The sequence below is a fragment of the Anas platyrhynchos genome, chromosome 1, assembly GCF_047663525.1.
Source record: "Anas platyrhynchos isolate ZD024472 breed Pekin duck chromosome 1, IASCAAS_PekinDuck_T2T, whole genome shotgun sequence".
NCBI classification, from domain to species: Eukaryota; Metazoa; Chordata; class Aves; order Anseriformes; family Anatidae; genus Anas; species Anas platyrhynchos.
Genome location: NC_092587.1, coordinates 125,522,003 through 125,541,554, shown reverse-complemented (window position 1 = coordinate 125,541,554; position 19,552 = coordinate 125,522,003). Strand labels below are relative to the sequence as shown.

Genomic DNA, 19,552 nt, shown 5'->3' with positions numbered 1-19,552 from the left:
AGGCAGGAATGGGATCATCAGCTTGATTTTGGAACCAGTCTTTTTCCTGGCTGGAGAAGCTGGTCTCTTTTTAAAACAGAAACCAAAAGGCAGATGCTTACCGGTGTGAGGTTCTGATCGTTAGATACCTCAGCAAGTGCCATCCAACCCTGCAGTGGATTTGTGACCTTGTCTGACCACCCCCAAATAGAGAGGGGCTGCTTGCAGGGTAGCCTATGATGTAGCTGACGGGATAGTAAATGGGATAATTAATGGGATAGCTGGTGGGGTAGCCTGTGGGATAGCCGTACAGGACTCTCTTCTAAAAGGACTGCCACATGCTGTGGAGCCTGCAGAACCTCACTGTTCTCCTCCATGGGTCGGCTGGTGCCAGGCTTCAGTTTGGGCAGGGAAGGCAGCCCCGAGCCCCCATCGAACCCTCTCCCACAAGCCGAGCTCTGCCAGGCTCTGGCACAAGGGACACCAGGACATCTTCCTGGAGCTCCTCCATCAGCAGCCTCGGAAAACACCACTAATGGTGCCAGAACGAGCTGGTCCTGGCCCCTCTGTGTGCTCGCAGCCGGACACGCCGCCTGTGCCGTGCGAGGGCAGAGGAGCAGCTGTCCCCAAACCCGCTCCCCTGTGTGACCCAGCCTCACCCGACGCTGCTCCTTCAGCTCCCAGCAGGCGCGGGCACTGCAGAGCAGTGCAAACACGCAGCAGATGGCACCTGGCATCCGCTCAGAGAGTCAGCCATCGGGTGCTTTCCCCTCGTTTCCTCCTCGTTTTTTTAGCTACCCCTTCAAACGAGGGACACGCTTGCCAGGATGCTTCGCGTTCCCCTCAGCAGCACATGCCTTCGCTGCAGGGGTGGCACAGGGCGAGAGCGTGGGCTTTGCGTGTCCTTTGTGCTTCTGGTGCTGCTGCCTTTACAGCCCCTGCTTTTTCTTCCCAGCTAGGTAACAGGAGGGCTGTGGAAACCAAGCTGCCGGCTTTGTGCAGAGACAGCCCCAGCCCTGGCTGCAGTGGGGGTCTAAGGGCATCTCCAGCGCACGGCAGGGCTGGGAGCCCGCTGGCAGCCTGCGGGAAGCTCCCCGAAAAGGGTCCAAATTTAGCAACCCCGCTCCCGTTTCAGGGTAAAAACGGTGGAGGAGGTTTCCCCCCATCAGTGAGTGCTGCTCGGCGCTGCATGTGTGCCTGCGAGCCCGCAGCTCCCAGCCCGAGAGCAGAAGGGGGCTGTTGCCATGGGAATGGAGAGGGCACTTCGGGAGAGCATCTGGAGCCGCAGCCCTGCCTGCCCAAGGCAGCTGGATGCGGAGGGGAGCACGACTAAAAGGAGGTGGCAGAGAGACGGAGACACAGCAAAATGCGTGCACGTTAGAGGAGGGACCTCCCCAGAATGAGAGTGCAGTGGGACACAGAGGAGCAGGGACACCAAACTGCCAGGCAGCGGTGGCTCGGCTTGGTGGGGCTGAGCCTTGTTTTCCGCTCTGTTTGACGCTGGGAAAAGGCCCAGCCAAAGCCCGGCTGTAGCAAGATGGGATCTGCCTCCTCCACTTACCGGCCCAAGTGTATTTATTTGGATGTTGATGGAAGAATTCAAAAGGTACTCGTGCTGTTTTCTCGCAAAGCGGCGTCTCCGGCCGCAGCGGCGGCTGCAGGCTGTGCTTGCTGGGTGTCCTCTTTCTGCGAGGCGAGCGAGACGCATGGCTCCAAGCCTCTTTTGAAAGGGAGGGGGGGTCTCCAGCAGCTTCTGCTTTTGGACACAGATTTTAATTTAAAGGGGATGGGGCTGCTGGCAGCCTGCGAGCACCCGATGCTGCCGGCACTCGCTGCCTACGCAGGAGTTTCGCAGCGTTGCAGGACGCCTCTCCGAGAGCAGCCTCCTGACGTGTTTGCAAAGTTTTGCTGGCGGAGAGGTGTTCCCTGGGCTTTGAGCCCGGCCACCGCAGCTGGAGAGCACGGAGCTGTTTTGGGATTGCCCACCAGTGGGCTTGTAGGACGGGTGCTTTCCTTGTGGGAAGTTATAGGGCGGGCAGGTGCCGGGTGCTGCTGTGCGGCTGCGGTGCCGTGGGGCCCCACTGCCCTTGTGAAGCCGGTTGTAAAATGTCGATGGATGTTAATCAAATCTTGGACTCCGGTTAGTCTGCCTGGTTTGCTTAGCCACGGTTCGCAGCACAGGGGAAACGGCAGGGGAAAATGTGTTCTGGCTGAAGGGGAGAGCTCACACCGTAGAGCAGAGAGCCCACCGCTTTTAAGCTGGGAAACGCCTCCGTGTTTTTGTAAGTCAGTCCTCTTTTTCTTCTTTCTGACGGCAGTTCCTTGGCCACGGACCGAGTGCCTTTTATAAAACAGAGCGAAAGCCACCGAGAGGCTCACAAGTAAGCTCTGACTTGCAAAATTCAAACACCCATCCTTTGTGCTCCGGCTCCAAGTTGTCGTTTCACCCAGCCGCGCCGTGCCTCTCTCTTTGAAAAAGAAACCAGCAGAGATGCCCTTCCCCTTCCCTCCTCTCCTATGTATGAATGACCACAGGAATGGGGCAGAGGCAGAGCTCAGCTGTGCCCTGCCCCGTGTGCCTCCACTGCCCACGGTCCCCTCTGTCCCTGCCCGGGGGACACCCCGCCACCAGCAGCACCGCCGTGGAGCCAGCCGTCAGGAACGGGACCCTGGGGAGTTCTGCTCTTCTGAGAGCGTACGGAGCACTTCTGTAGGTGTTAGTAAATCACACCGTTTGCCATCACCACTGGGTTTGGCTGGTTTTATTTTGCTTGTCAGTTATTTTTGTGTTTTGTTTTTTTTTTTTTTGTTTGTTTTTAAAAGAGCATCTTCACAGAGCCAGTCTCTGGAGAGCACTTTTGTCACTGAAAGCGCAGAAGAGGCACGGCCGCATGAGCAAGCAAATGCAAACTCGGGCGGCATTAAGTATTTTTTTTTTTTGCTCGATAAATGTTATCTGTTTCTTTTGTCAGATGTGAAATTCCATCTGTGCAATGTTTGGAAGGAGTCCTGCTATAAAAATACCGAGTAAATGGGGTTCACCCAGGGGTAAGCAGGGCATTATCTCAGATCCTCATGCCTCCTCAGTAACAACATCCCTTGGAGAAAAAAAAAAAAAAAAGCAAAAAAAAAAGCAGCCCTTAATCTTCTGAGGAATGCAATATTTGCGGCTTCTAAAGGGAACTCATTAAATCAATGCCGAGCCGGTAATGAGGTACGAGCTTCGTTACGGCAGAGCTTGCTGAGTTTGAAAGGGCTCAGCTCCAACTTGCAAGCGGCTTGCTGGACATGGCAGGGCTGTGTGGTGGCCAAGACTGGCCAGGCTACAGGGACGATTAGTCATGGTGGCAATTACTAATAGTCAGTTTTGTGTTTCTACCGCACCTTAAACCAGTGTGACCTCGGGGTGTGCTGCTGATTTTGGAAGATGCGATTTCCCCTCTGTGCTGGAGCGAATGAAGGGACAACCCAGGCCCTGCGGGCTGCATGCCACCACTCCTGGGAGCCCGCACGTTGCAGATGAGCACCTGAAAATGCTCTGCAGCAAGAGCTGAACTAAGCTAAGTAGGTTTGTGTGTCATCGGGTCCAGAGAGGCAACAGTGGGGAAGGCAAAGGGATGTGGCTCGGTGGTTTGCAGCGATGGTTGGAGTTGGAGGAGGGTTTGCTGGTGTTGAGTGGACACGTGGAAGGGAATGACACCAGCAGGAATGTCGCTGTGGGTGCTCACAACCAAAAGTCTGGCTTCTGTGTCCACCAGGAGAAGGCTTTGGCCTGCTAATAGCATTGTGCTGGCCAAGGAACAGAGGACTAGGGCCCCCGTAGGGTGGCCACCTGCTGACCTGGTGGAGGCAGAACCACAACTGAAGCACGAGGTGGAGGGGACAGCCCTGCCGAGGCTGCTGGAGAAGGAAGATCAAAGGCTTGGCAGCACTACAGCTGTGTGCTGAACTCGTGCCCTGCACAGACCCGCTTCAAAGAGGCCATTTATTCTTGGGGCTGATTGAAAAATGGGGTTTTGGCATGGCGCCCCTCCTAATCAGTGCCTACACGATGTGGATGCACACCTGGGGAAATCAGCACCGCTGGATTTACCTATTTCTAAAGGATGTTCTTGCCCAGAGACGTTCAGAAGTTCATAAGCCACTTGCCTGGTCACCCACCTCCCTCTGCACTTTGCATGCATGTCCAGGGCTTCAGACACCTGAGAAACACGTCCGTGTCCCTCTTGTACACAGCCAGGATTGCTGCCAGCCGAAGGAGAAGACGGTGGACTGGGGAACGGTGCCCTCGTTTCACAGAAGATAAGGAGACCTCACAACACCACGGTGGGCAGGGATTTCTCCTCAATCCTGGAGTGCCACTAGATGGGGTCAAGCACTCAAGCCCCCCGGTCTGCCAGTGGAGAAGTGAGGTTTGCCTTGAAAAACTTGAGCAAGCCACCAACAGCATCTCTGTGGCATTATTTGCCTTCATGATGTCATTAACCCTTTGGCTCCTTTTTTAAGAAAAAATCCTGTCGAGTCTGTTTTGAATTAAAAGTCCACCAGCACAGAGCTCATGCTCATTTTTATTTTTATTTTTTCCACACAGAAACTACTGGGGATCATTTGGTTTTGACCTTTGAGATTAAAGTGGTGAGAAAGCAGAAGCAGCCAGTGGCCACATTCCCAGGTGGGTGGCTTCATGGCTCTTGTTTTCAAATGTCACAGGGTGGTGGCTTTGTTCACACAGTTGTAAGGCGTTCTTCTGAGAAAATGCTTGTCTTGAGAGGATTTCTGTTTCCAGTGTCTTAATCAACATCATATTTGTAACAAGGATGGAAAGTCAGAAGCCTACAGAGCCTGAATGAACTGGAAAAATGAGAAAGACTGCCGCTTTTGTCAGAGATTCAAGGAGATCACTCAGGGTGATATTTCTTCCCCGTCAGAAAGCGAATCAAGAATTTTGGAGTCATTTTGCTGGTTTACTGAGTCATTCTGGATGCTGAGCAGAGAAATTAGCTTTCTTTTCCTCTGAGGAATGTATTGACTCCAACCTTTCTCAGCGTCTACTGTGCTGGCCCGTCAAGCAGCACAACGAGATACCCACAGCTCTTGCTCCCCTTGGCCCAAGGTCCACGAAGAGCAGAACAAAGCGAAGATTGGGTTTTGGTGCTGCGGTTATTGCACTGAAATGTCAGGGCATAGGAATAATTTCTGTCATGTGAGCTTTTCTTTTTAATTAGAGCAACAGCCACTGTGGTATAAATGCCTAGACTCCAGCAAACCCAACAGATTTTTCCAAAGCTCGCCGTGCTATTTTTAACACGCCGAACTGGATTCAGATTAAAAACAAAACCCGGCAGAAAAATAGTGGCATGATGATCAGTTCGAGGCCATTAAAAGTCTTCGCACCCCTAATTGCTGCAAGACATCCCCGTGACTCTCTTGGCATAGGGGACAAGCACGCTCTGTGCTGCCCACGTCTTTGTCCCGTGTCTGTTCAGATGAAGGATTTAGCACAATACTCGTTGTTTTTTAGGGTGATACACCAGGGTGTGCAGAGGAGGAGGTCACGGGCAGTCGGGACGTGGACACCTCTTGGGGCTGCTCTGCCTGGCCACCTCATTGTAAAGCAGCAAAAAATAAACAGCAGGTTCCGTCTGACTCCATCACGTTACAGCACCTAAAGAGTATGTAAACATCTGAGAGAGTAATGATGGCCTCAAAATGGGCTTTTAAAAAACTGAGAGAAAATGTCATACTTGAGACCTCTGTCCCCTTTCCTCCCCTCTTTCCAGCGTGCGTCCTCTGAGCATGTAGGAGGCCAAGCCACAATCCCAGCACAGCTCTGTAATTCCAGCACAGCTCCATCATCCTTCTATGTCCATCCACCAGGAAGTCTTCTGTGGACAGATGTAGCCTATTGCAGTCCATGCTCACTTTAGCCAAGACAAAGCGTAAGTTTAACACCCTCCTGCTAGTGTTACTGAAGGATTTGGACAAGCAAACCATTGAAGCTTACGTTATTTATGTGAGCCTCTTTTGGTGTAGCACAAACAAGACAAAGCACCTTGTTCCTAGCACCTTTCTGGCTAACTTCTACAGCTGCAGGCTGGCCTTTCACCTCTCACTGCTTTTCCTGACTCTGTTGACTAATAGCATGCTTCTACCAGCCCAGCGTTATCAAGCATGTTGGAACATCAGGCATCATTATTTTTGTTAGTATTTTTGAGACAAGCAGCCCAGCTTAGCTCGTATTTAGTGAGGACAGTTGGTCCTAAAGCATCTTTATCACCCAGTTTATGAAACATTTCAAGCCTAATGCATTAATGTGCTACAGGGTTAATTGCATTTAGTTCTCCATTAGAAGCAATTCTGTGTGCCCTTTCTGTGTTAACAGAAGCTAGAATATAAACATTTTAGTTAATTGTCCAAGGTTGAAATGTTTCCATATCTGCTGTAGAAACTAAGAAACTTTCCGCTCAGCATCACCAAATCTGCCTTGCTGGTTCCTGGTTGTATTCTGCCACTAGTCATTATTGCTGAAAGACTGGATACTGTCAATATGTCCTTCGGTGGAGTCAGTAGGGTGCACAAGGTTCTCTTTAATGTAACCTCTTTCCTCTACAACCCCAACAACTCCATAAAGTGATGAGATCCTTACTTATAGTGTCAGAGACCACCTCTGTCATACTGTCCCTCTCAATGGATGTCCAAGATTGCCCAAGGGGAATCACCACGTATCATTGTATTTTTTTCCTAAAAAGAGAAAAATCTCCTTTCTCGTAGCTTTCTGTTCAGGAATGTTATAAAGGATGGGAATTGCAGCTTGCCATACAACCACATGCCTCAGGATCCTGATGCATCAGCTCTGTCTGGCTCCTGTTTCTCTTTTTAGGGTAATGTATATAATAAAGGAACTAACGGGACTCACCCCACTTAAACATAAACCACAATCATCTAAAAGTCAGTGGTGACTGCTCCAAGCTAGTCATGTAGGTTCCCCCACAGGCACCGGGGAGGCAGGCGGTATCTCCAGAGGATGATTCATCCCATCCTAGACTGGATTTTGGAGACGCGTGGGCTGACTTTCCCTTTGGAAGTGGTCCTCTACCAGCAATAGCAGGTGCCTAGCTGAGCAGCATGGATGAGACATCTAGCACGTAGATGTTTTGAGCTACGTCAGATGAATCCCACTGGTACGTTTCATGTAGGTACCGTGTTGAAACAAATGTTGCTCCATGGCTCGAAGGTAGGTGTGAACCAGCAGAGCTGCAGCACTCTGGCCATTGAAAATAAAAAATCTGCCCTGTTCCTCACTGCCTAACACAGGCAGGGTCTGGAGAGCTCAGGCAGTTTTAATTTCTGTTAGGATTCTATGGCGAGGGCACTCATTTTTTCTTTCCCACACAAGCCTGTGCACACACACACATTTATTTTCTTTTCTCCTCTTAGCGAAGCTCCTACTTCATCAAACAGATGGCAAAGCTGGCAAACTATTTTTAATACTGTTTAACATTTGAGCTCAGAAAAATGGAGTGGTTTTCCAAATATCCACTGTTAATTAGTGCGAGAAATAAAGAATGGACAGTTTGGAGATAGCTGGGCTCATGCTATAATACTTGCATCGGAATTCCATGAATGAGAAGCCTGGGAGATGTTTAGATGTGGGGTGTTAGGTGAGGCTTCTGTTGAATGTCACGAGCCATGCCTGATAAGGTAGGTACTCGTGACTGTTTTTTGAGGAAGATCTATTTGCTTACTTGCCTAGAAAAATGAGTTCCTCCCAGTGGTTTCTACAGGGAGTTATCTAAGAGCTCTGGATCCTACTTCATTTTGACATGGACAACAAAAACTGCTGAAGAGAAAGGGAAAATCACAATGAAAATTTCACATCAGCCGCCTGCCTCATTCAGAAATCCTCCATGTGAAAACTTCTATTACAGAAGCAGCAACAGCTTCCCTGGTCCACAAGAGATAGATACATAACTGAATTTTACCAAATGCTTCTCCGACGCACTATCCTTCAGTCTCATTAGTCAAAGATTATCATTTTAGATTGCTTTACCTCCACATTTTAAGTGTGTCACATCTGTGACTCCGAACATTGCTTGCTCACTGAGCTGAATGAAAAGCACCAGCAAGTGCAAAAAGTCTTGAATACAGCAGGCAAAAGGAAGTCGGACTGCAAACTGAGCATAGGCTGGCTTTGAAAATATTCCTGCATTATTCATCTATGAGTTTCACCAGGGTAAAAAAACAAACAAACAAACAAACAAAAAAAGCTGGTTAAATACTTGGAAGGAAACCCAATTACCAACAACAGATCAGGAGAGGATAACGTTATGGACGGGGTTTGCAGTGTACAGAGAGGATTGGTTGTTCTGAGGATCAAATATAGAACAGAAATTGGATTTGTAGGCTGTGTTTTTACCCATCCTATCTTAAAGCAAAATATAATGCAATTAGTTGTAAACTGGTAGGTCTCAGAGCATGCGCACCGTGGTCCCTTAGTAACATCTCCATCATGGTCCTTAATGCTAAACTGCTCCTCTAAGTGAGGACACCAGACAGACAGCAGGACTCTCAATCCCTGCTCTGTCTGAGAGGGGCTTTATAATCCTCCACCAGAGGTGGATACTGTGGATTAAGACAGAATGACCTCTTATTTCAGAGGAAGACCAAAAAAAAAAAAATATATATATATATATATATATATATATATATATGTATATTCCAAAAAAATGCAGAAAGGACTGCAGGAGAGAAAGCACCCCACAGTTTCAGCCCCACAGAAGTGAGCTCTGGGCCAGGAACCAGGCATCCGACTTGAGTCACGCTGTCCTACTTCACAGTCACTGCATGCTTCATCAGCATCTTATTTCCACTCCAAAAAGCCTCAGTTATTATTCATTCTGCTTTCCCCCCCTTTGCTTTGCATTACTCTCCGAGGCAGGAAGACCGAGTTCCCTGCTTAAATCAAATGACTACTTCTTGGTCTTGATGGAGTGTTATTAAAATGACCCAACTAAGCACTCAGGGAAGACTAGTTTTCCAGTAATTTTTCTGCACATGGTAGAAGTTATTCTAACAGGAGAAAAAAAAAAAAAAAAAAGGCAGAAATATGAAATAATGTTAACTCTCTAACAGGAGAAACTAATTGTTTGCAGATGTTGCATCATTTTGGAGGAACACATTCCTTCCCTCCTGGCACAAATCCAAGGGAGATGCGATTAACGGGGTTTACACGGGGCTGATTTTCTTAGTGGCATTTAAGCCATCAATCTGCAAGCTGAAGCAGAAGCCTCGTTTCTCCTTCCCCATGCAGTTTATCACTTCTGCGAGACTGCTTACATGATTTTGGCTCTGCCTTTTCTTCAGAAGGGACTCTGACAGCTGAGTGTCTTGTGCTGTGCATGCAAGATCTCAGCCACAGCTCTAGAAACTGCTGCAGCCTCCTGCCTTTGACTTATGTTTGTTCCGTAGCAAGGTCTCACTCCTGTCCAAAGCAGTGCTACCTTCCAGCACCAGGTGTTTGTGCATGGAGTGAGGTGCTGGGACACACTGGGGCAGTGCCTGGCTTGCCACCCAGGATAGGAACAGGGATCTAAGCAGGATGATGACTGGGTCAGAGACCGCTGAGACATTTGAGGTTTGAAGGGCAATGAAATCCCTCGGTGCTGATGTGGGTCTGGGCCACCACAGATCTACAAGTGGTGCCAGAAAAGTGTCATCATGGAGACCTGGGCCAAACACCGATGGGTTCAGGACATCTGCCCAGCCAATGGCATCTTCATGGCAGTGTGGAAAGTGCTCGTTTCTCCACTCAGTGGCAATAGGACTTTATTTATCCTCAAAGCTGCAGGTCAGCCACCTTCCCTGGTCATGGGAGAAGCCATGCGTGCCAGCTGGCTGAAGCATGGCTACAAGCCAAATGTCACCGTATCAGCTTGATGGTGCCAATGTCCCTGCAACAAACATGGACTTGAGGCAAATAGGATTCCTTTACTGGGCTGCAGCCATCGATAGTACACAGCACTGTCCTCCTGTCTCTCCAAAATGCATTCCAGTTGTATTCCATCAGCACAACTGACATTGGCTTTATTGGGAACATAAACCTGCAGGCAATAACAGGAACAATTACATAGTCCTGGGAAACGTTGGAGGCTGTCTGCTTTGCTTTAGAGGAGAAGGAAGTTGGTTAGAAAAGCTCAGCAGGTTGCAAAAGCAGAGAACTTTCGTAGCATATGCTCTTTGATTAGGAAAAAAGAGAAAAGAAAAAAAAAAAAAGAAAGAAAAAAAAAAGAAAAAAAAAAAGAAACACGAGAGCTGGGAAGCTGGGAACAACCATTAACATCCTGAGACGAGTATCAAAGTACAGTGGGTGATTCACAAATCCACTTTTAGTAATCCTAAATAAAAATGCCAAGTATGGAAAGATAAATAGCATGTATGGAGATAGCTCATTAGCTAGAAAATAATATCTACAGTCTTTGTTTCTCTTCCCACTCTTTCACTATTGCGTGGAGTAATGGAATTATTAATGTTCATCCTCAATGAACTGAAAGCTCCTGCTGCTTTCCGTGAGTCAGGCAGCTTTCTTACCTTTAATGTTTTTTAAATATATATCTTTTTAGTCTTTTCCTCCCTTATCTGTCCCAGTCAATAGTAATTGATTTCCAGAAAAAGAAGCCTCAATACCTGAAATAGCACTCCCAGAACAACACAAGCCTTTACCCTGTGCTCAGCTGCAATTACCATCATCTGCTCAGCTGCAGCATATACGAGTTGTTGGTACAGGAGCAGCTTCCCAGTAGTCTGTCAGCCAATTTTAGCAGCTATCACTCCAACAGGATACTGCGTTCTGCTCAGAGCAGGGTTTCCATGCTATCTGAACCTGATTAGCTATGTTTTATTGCTTTGGGTGCCACTGTATTTTAATAAACAAGGGTCAACCACCGAGGAAGTTAGCAAAACAGCCTTTTAGAACACACCCGGGCATAAGTCCCACCCATTTCCTCAGTGATGCTTATTAACTACCCCAGCAATTAATTAACTTGAGTTTTGGTAATGTAAATATATTACCTACTGTAAGTCCATCTGGGTTGGAAAACATGGAAGGTGAGTGTATGCTTCTGTATTAGTCACAGGCGTCTCCTGAGGACTGATGTCATTCAGCTAATGATGCTTAGCTGAAAAATAAGGGTGCTTTTAACCACCCATGCAAAGTGAGACCTGAAGCATTGCTCCAGCATCAGGTTTTGGTGCATAGTATTGCATGCACAACAGCACTGAGCCAGGGTGGCCAGACCTTGTGTTTTTGTCCTGATTCCTCTAATATTTCAGGAGAAAGGACAGCGAGATAGGTTTACTTAAATCGCCATCTCCAAAAATCATGTTTATAACAATCTCAGCCTAGACCCCAGCAGGGCTAGGTGGATGCATCTCCTAGCAGGGCTAGGAGATGGAGCTTGAGGGCAGGCTGGCCATGCCAGCACAAGAGAGTAAGGAGAATTGGGGGATGGATGAGAAAAGAAGCCAGAAAAGCCCACACTGGGACAGCAGCGTTGGGTTGGACATGGGCAGGGGGAAGTGTCAGAGGCAGTGTTCACCGTAGCCCAGCCTCTCCAGGGCTTGGCACTGCCTCCAGCACTCCCACGGCTTGCATTGTATCGAGGCATTGGCAGATGCCTGCCCTCCTTGCTGGCAGAACATCCCACAGCTTTGCCAGTGTGGGCAACAGAGGTCTGGGTTGGGCATCACGCAACGTCCCCATGCTACCAGGAATACGGGATTGTGTTACTGAGGGCTATATGGCAACGGGGTCAAACAAATGCTGCATTCCCAGCCCTGCTGCTGCCCCTTCAAGGTCCAAGCCCTGACCTAGCAGCAGGAACAACCGCAGCCTGGTAGGCTGCAGGGACTTGGACACAACTGGAGGAGAAAAATGCTCTCTTCTGCTTACAGTGAGTTTAAGTTGGAGTAATCCAAATAGCAGTGCATTTTTATACCATCCAGAGAGCTCCCTAAATCTGGGTTGTTTTCCTCCTAAATCCAGGCTGTTGCTTCATTATATTTGCGGTTGTTGCCATCCTGCAACTCTACTGCATTATGCGATACCTTCCGCTGCCAGTCCTCATACATTACTGCTCTACTTCTGAATAGTGCAATTAGGTCTCTGGAGCTTCCTTTTTTTATTGAAAAATAGCAAAGGTATTGAAGTGGGAGCATATAATATCCCAGCTCACGAGTCAAATCAGATAATTGGAATGGTAGGCTGAGCCTTAAAATTGGCCCAGTTCAAGCCTGAATAGAGTTCATCTCCCACTGGGAGCTAACTGTCCTTTCTCTCCTCTGTCTTCATTTTCTCCTTGCTGCTGTTTGGTTTGGAAGGTGATCTTCAGTAAATACTGCAACTCCAGAGATATTATGGACCTCTTCTGCATCGCAACAGGGTTGCCAAGGTAGGCCTCTCATTTATGAGATTCGTTTCACTTTTGCTCCGTTAGTTCTAGGGACATTTTAAAGCCAGGCCCCAAATGATCTGGTGACCTGCTCTCCAGGCTTCTCTCTCGTTCCAGCCTTCTGGAAGAAGAAGCTGGGGCAACACAGACAGCCCCAGCTGGAAAAGTGCATGAAGCCCTGGCCGGTGTTTAGCCGCCTTGAACAGAACAGAGCTACTCTACAAAAATAACGCCAAGTGCAGAATCCCTGCCCAGAGTACATATGGGCTCTGCGTGCCTCACAATTACACCAGTTTATTCCCCATATTGAGTGAAAAGCAACAGCATTTTTAAAACCTGCATTTTAATGGAAAAACTTGGGGCCAATGAGAAGCATTGCCATCAGGTGCTAAACTTTATATTTAGATACACTACAGGCTAATCCCAGGCATGGGACAGTCAAACTGAGTAACCCAAGAGAACCAATTTATAGGATAAAGGGAGGGCAGCCCCTCAGCCGTGCCACAAACCCACCCCTACCAGAGGGCATCTGCTGTCTGCAGGTGGGCCTCAAGCAGCACCAGGGAAATGCCCAGCAGCATGCAATAAGCCGTGGTGTTTACCTCTGTACGTACAGGTTTATGACACACACACACCAAAAACAAAACAAAAAGCACAGGAAAAATAAGTCAGTCCTTTAATCACAATTTTATTGCATGACTCCAGATCTTGGGACTGAATGATAAAATAGCCTATATTGACTCAGAATTTGCATCGGTTACTAAAGAGAATTAACGGCCTTTGCTCTTTATCCTTTCTGTTTCCTTCCATTTGACATTAAAGACATTAATAACTCTTATTTGCCTGTGATGTCAAATACTTCCACCCCATCAAGCAGGAAACTTGGTTCAGCAGAGTCATTCATGAGTAGGGTTTTCACGGCATATTTGTCCTTTTATTTTCAGCAAAGGACTTCTGCAGTTCTATTCATTCTAATTAGGCTCCTGGAGCCAGTGCAGACCTTCACATTTGAGCCTGTGATATCACACCTAGCACAGGATGCAAATGAAGGCTCCGTATTTAGCAAGAATGTTTGTTTTGTTTGTTTTGGTAAGGGAGTTAGTAGATGATTTAAAGACTGGTAGTGATTTGTATATTGTGAGTCAATATATAGCCACCTAGTCAATGTATCACAAAACACAGCTTTTCAACAGAAATTATTAGTTGATGAGTCAACTAACGCAGAAGTTACCAAGGAGCAAAGTTCACTCTGAGATCAAAGATGATCATGTTTAACGTTTTGCCAGTAACATCTCTGGTAACTGAAATGGGCAAAACACCAAGCCTACCTGGCCCTGTGCTTTGACCCTTTCTGCACCATGTAAAAGTGGGTCTGGGGTAGCATCAGCCATGCCAGGAGGACTGCACAAGGGAAAATGGCTGTGTGCCGTGCACGGCAGCACAGGATCTCAGCCAGCATTTCTCGCTCAAATAAACCTCTCTGGAACATACTTTTCAGAAACACAACCATCTCCCTCTTGACAGCAGACAATTGTATGGTATCCATTGACCCGACGATGCCAGCAAACTCGGAGAGGTAAGCCGTGCTGCAACATGCTCCTCAAAAGGGGGGTCATGCCCAAGGGAGAGGGGGTGTTGGGCTGCGATGCCTCTTGTAGGCAACATGAGGTGAGCAGCTTGCCAGGGGCAGGGAGGTGACAGCACGAACAGCCTGCTGGCTTATAACTCTGATGCCGGCTGGTTTTGAAGATTTTTTGCTTGTTATTAAAGTAGGAGTGATTGTCTGAGGAAAAAATACTGCTTTTAAGTATTTAATGCAGAACAGCTGTTCCCATCCCACTCTGTTTGCTGTCAAGGCTCCCAGCTCCTTTGTTCCCTGGCTCCTTTACTGCTCTGTTAGGACCAAACCGTGACATCAGCCGCAAGCGAAGTCAAAGTCTTTGATGAGGTTAAGCCTCTTCCACGCTGGCGTTGGCCCTTCCTGTCTCCACATCCCTTTCTCTTTTTCTCCTTGGCTCCCCGTTGCTTGTTCAGCCTTGCACTTTTATTTTTACTGTGACTGCTCACAGTTACTACTTCTGCTGTTACTTATTCCATTGCAAATTTCATCATGACTTGTCTCTGGTGTTACCTACACTGGTGCCACGTGTCAGAGTCCCAGCAGCCATGATGCTACAATGCTACAACCTCTTGCTCTGGGTGCCATGAGCATGGTCCCCACCACAGGAGCTTCCTTCCAGCCTAGCAGAGCTCCTCACCATCTCAGTCTGCAAGCTCTTGAGACTTGCCAAAGAAGAGACATTTTTACCACATTTGTTTCACAAGAAAGATCGCCTTGTATCTAGCTCAGCAGTAAACTGAGGGTTAATTGTACATAAAAATTGCCCCCTCCATATTTAAAATGACAGAGTTTGAGCGGGCTTAGAATATGTTCAGATATTCTGTGATTGTCACAAGTGATTGTCCTGCTCTGCTCTGCACTGGTGCAGCCTCACCGTGAGTACTGTGTGCAGTTTTGGGCACCACACTAAAAGGACACAAAACTATTACAGTCCAAAGCAGGGCTACAAAGATTGCAAAGGGTCTGGAGGGCACGATGTATGAGGAGTGGCTGAGGCCCCTTGGTGCATTCAGCCCCGAGCAGAGCAGGCTGAGGGGAGGCCTCATGGCGGCCTGCAGCTCCCTCACGAGGGGAGCGGAGGGGCAGGCGCTGAGCTCTGCTCTCTGGGGACAGCGACAGGACCCAAGGGAACGGCATGGAGCTGGGACAGGGGAGGGTCAGGCTGGGGGTTAGGGAAAGGGTCTGCACCCAGAGGGGGGTCGGGCACTGGGACAGGCTCCCTGGGGCAGTGGTCATAGCCCCAAGCCTACTCCAAATGGTCTTGGCTCCAAGCCTGGAGTTCAAGAAGTGTTTGGACAATGCTCTCGGCCATAAGGCCTGGTTTTTGGGTGGTCCCATGTGGACCCAGTAGTTGGACCTGATGATCCTTGTGGGTCCCTTCCAACTTGGGATATTCTGTGATTCCGTGATACTTTTCCTCCTCAGGGAATGCAGATGTGAAATACAAGCTGCTTTCTCAGCACTGCTAACATCAACCCTCTCCGACTCTTCCAGGTCTCCCTACAAAGTGATACCTGTTGCCACTGGGCAGCTCTCAGGTAAAACAACCCTTTTGAACTGTATTTGCTAAAACTGAGGTTGCAATCATTTCCATTCAGAAATTATGTGGTTGTGATGCATTCTGTTGTGGTTGAAGCTATGGCAGAATTGAAAGTATTCTGGAGGAAAATTTTAAAAAAAAAAAAAAAAAGAAAAGAAAAAAAGAAAAAAGTTGTCCCCAAATTTCAAAGTCTTTGAAGATGAGGTGGAATGGCTGGAGGCCAGGGGACTTCCAAAGTGCTCAGCCTGGGCCTGACTCAGCACAGAGCAGCGGTGCTGTGAAGGCATTGCCGACCACGCTTGAAAGCCCATCCCGCAGTGCTTTGTTCATCCCTCAGCAAACCTCTGCTGAAAGCCGAGCACTGCGTCTGAACCCTGTGTTATTTCCAAATGGCTGAGGAGGGAGCATAATTTCTGTTGTGGGCATAGTAGCTCGGAGTGTAATAAATATTTAAATACACCTGACAAGATGAAAGGAGGCCTGGATGAAAGATGACATCTGGAATACGTTCCCCAGTGCATAGTGGTGTTGTCCTCCACAGGCAGGACTGAAGTGGCATTTTCACTGTTTTTCTTTGCATGCCGGTGTTGGGCTCAGGCCAGCAGCTCTTGGGCACTGGAGCAGAGCATTTGCTTGGGGCAATTCCTGTAGATTGTCTGACTCGCAGCAGCCCTCATCCTCATCAACTGCAGTATCTCCTGCCACTCAGTCTCTCCCAGGCATCCTGAGCAGGACCCTGGGTTGTACCTGGTGGAGCTGCCCTGGGGAGGGAAGGGAACATCACCTGGGGGCACGGTCTGGAGGAGTAAAATGGGAAGACAGGAGAGACAGAGGCAAGAGGTTAAGATCATTTGGGGAATGGAGAGCACATGGGAAGAACAGGAGGAAGCCAGGAAGTCTGTGTCTGGACAGAAATGGTTTACAGAGATGGGTGAGGCTCCTGGGACAGGGGCAAGGCAGTTTGGCTGTTTTCCTGCTAGTTGCTTTTTCTTGCTTAGGCTCCCATGTTATGCGAGAAAACTGTTTCTCACAGCACTGTGTTTTATAGATGGGGAGGTGCAGGGAGCTGAAGCCTCTCTTTGAAGTGCCCATATTCCCCACAGCAGAGGTGCTTACAGGAAAGGGCACAGCCAGGCAATGAAGGAGGATGCCTGGGTTGACACGGAGAGGCAACAGCTGGGCCCTTGTGCAGGCTGAGAGCAAATGAAAGCAGAGAGCAGACAGAAAACAGGGAAGAACTTTATCACAGAGAAGTTTGTTGCAAGCCATAAACTGGTCCTGTGTCACCAGCCAAAGCCAGGGGACACACGTGACCGCTAAGAGGAAGGAAGCTGTTTGTTAAACTATTTCCTTATTGTAACAAACTCAGCAGGGGCAGCATCACGCTGCAAGTCCAGGAGCACATGCATGCATTATCAGGTCAGACAAGGTGGGGTCTCATCTGGAGCACCTTTATCTGCATATACCACCCTGTATGTGTAACCAATACCCACATACCCTGAGATAGAGAAAGGTGAATGCTGATGGGGCTGTTCCTGGGAATGCCACCATGGTATACCAGCAGAGAAGCTGGTTGAAGGGCTTTTTTTTTTTTTTTTTTTTTTTTTTTCTCCACACAAAGCTAGCCGTATATTTTTATAAGACCATACATGACTTCTCACACTTTCCCAGGGCCCTCATTTTTCAGCCTGGCTGACAGCACATGGCTCTGCTTTGTGCTGAATGAAGCTCACTGTGTCAGCAAGGTCTCTGCTCCCTCCCTGCGTTTTATAGAACAAAGATTTCCAAAGATGTGAGCTGAGAAGGGCAAGAAAAATTCTGGTGGTAGGTTGCCAAAGCATAAGACAGAATCTGCTGGGGAAAGAGGCAGAAAGTTGAACTGTGTGTGATGGAATGAGAGTTCCTTGGTGTCTGTTTCTTTTTCACATGGGTTGTCATTAATCTTAAGCATTCCTGACATTTTGCTGAGAGTAGGAAGAATGAGCAGAGTGGGAAATTGTTCTTCTTCATTAAAAGAAAAAAAAATATAGAAAAGCTCTGTTCTAGCCGTCACTTCTGAAACAACTCTGCCTGTGTGATTCTGCCTCCCAAAGCAACTTCTTCAAAAGCGTGCCAAAAGAGGGTCACCCCAATTTCCACAGTGCTGGGAGCTGATGCACCTCCTTCCAGCAGTCTCCCAAGCAGCTGGAAGAGAGTGGTGCGTGCTTCAGCAGAACAAAGGTTGTAGAAGGTGGGACTGGAAAATACAATCCTTCAGGAGGAAAATACAAGCAGTGGCTTTCATCCAGCAGAAGAGATATCCACCAGAGTCCTGCTAAGAAACTGTTCTTCATTTCCTGGCGGTAGCCAGGGGAGAGGGTTGGGATTACAGAGGTTGTTACTCAGTGGATGTTGGAGGCAGCGGTGGTCACTGCATCACTCCCTGGCAGACACCATGTTCACCTGGTCTGCAAAACCCCTCTGAGGTGGCATCTTGTCCCTCCTGACACCACAGAGGCTCTGGTCTGCGCCCTCGAGTTGGAACAGGCTCAAAGCTCACAAAGTGATGGCTGCACTGTAGCTGTGCTTGGAGTTCAGGCACTCTGCAAAACTGCTGAAAATGCCAATTAAGGGAACAAATCCTGCTGGCAGCATGCTCTTGAGAAATACAACTGAAGTTTATTTTTCTTCTGAGAGCATGGAGGAAGGAGTTAGGGTGGTGCTCAGTGGGCCTGACCCGCAGTGGTCCTACCTAGGGGGAAGCATGGCCTGAGGCTTTTCTACCTCTACAAGGTTGAGTGAGTCTGTAAAGACCTCACAAGGGCCAAAACCCAAAAGTACATGCGATGTGCTGAGCTTGGCCACCACTCTCCCCGCACCACCATCTACAGCTCTTTCTGGTGGGGCCTCCAATGCGAGCAGCCCCTGGGAAGCAGGTGAGAAGATCCAGAGAGAGCAGCGCCCTCACTCCTGCCCTGATGGGGCTGGAGGCCACCACGCCGGGAGGGAAACCCTCCTTTTGTCCCCAGGGATATTGCTTGACGTGGGAGAGCTGTCTTGACAGGTGCAGGTGCCTGCTACAAGAGCCTTGTCAGGGGCAGGGCCAGCCCACAGGCCGTTTGGGCAGCTTCAGCAGGGAAGCACTCGGGTTTCTTCGACGATTCAATGCACAGGCCCTTGCACAGGTACCTATTTATTGCCGGTAAAGCCACAGAAGCTCATCACTGCATCTAAATCTACCTATTCTGGGATCTCTTTTCCATTTGGAGGCACGTTGACACCCATAGCTCAGGCAAGAGAGAAGAATCTGAGCAAAGCGCTTGCGTGGGGCGCGGGGCAGCTGCCTTGGGATTACTCACCTAGCGAGGGCTCGCCCAAATTACCCCGAGCTGCCAAGCGAATTTGGCACTCGGTGTGATGAGACTCACGGACGTGGGCTTCCAAGGCTTCCTGAGGCGCGTGCCCACCTGCCTGTGTGCTTGCTGAATTCCTCTGACCGCCCAGATCCAAACACACCGTAGGAAGGGGGAACATGGGCAGGTGCCCAAGCCAAAGGCACAGGCACATGTGAGGGGAGGACATTGCGGTGGAAAAATGAAGCAGCTGAGGTGAAAGGGAGCTGGGGGGACCCTGAGTGTCAGCCCTGCCTGGAAGTGTGGGGAAAAGCAGTCAGACAGGAGCAAAGGGAGTAGAAGGACACTCGGCTTTCCTGTTTGCAGAGGAGGGGATGAGCAAGGCTAAGTGACACGGGTGAGCTGCTTCATTTTCTTCGTAATTGGGAGTTACCCCCCTGAAAGGAGCAGGGCAAAGAAAAGGCTCGTTGTCCCTTTAAGATGAGACGAGCTGCCACTCTTAGTCATATATCTGTACTGCACCCTAGGGTTATAAAAACATACATCTTCGTTTTGAAAGTCTTTTATTACATCCATAAACATCAGATTGCAGCTGACTGTTCCTGGGATGAGAATGTCCTAGTACTCCAAGTGA

General features: G+C 48.7%; 1 protein-coding gene across 8 annotated transcripts in view; it reads left to right on the top strand.

Annotated features, from left to right (window-relative positions):
• Nucleotides 1-1,242: 1,242 nt before the first annotated feature.
• PDE9A (phosphodiesterase 9A) overlaps nt 1,243-19,552 on the top strand; it is a 41,630-nt gene continuing 23,320 nt past the window's right edge. Inside the window, exons 1-4 of one of the 8 annotated variants that reach the window (XM_038172759.2) lie at nt 1,243-1,585; nt 12,355-12,425; nt 13,924-14,001; nt 15,472-15,584. In XM_038172759.2, coding sequence (XP_038028687.1) covers nt 1,517-1,585; nt 12,355-12,425; nt 13,924-14,001; nt 15,472-15,584 — 331 coding nt within the window. In that variant the 5' untranslated portion in view covers nt 1,243-1,516. Of the gene's footprint in view, nt 1,586-12,354; nt 12,426-13,923; nt 14,002-15,471; nt 15,585-19,114; nt 19,316-19,419; nt 19,549-19,552 lie in introns of those variants that run through there. The other 7 variants (XM_005030449.6, XM_072028416.1, XM_021279185.4 and 4 more) reach the window with 7 other exon arrangements.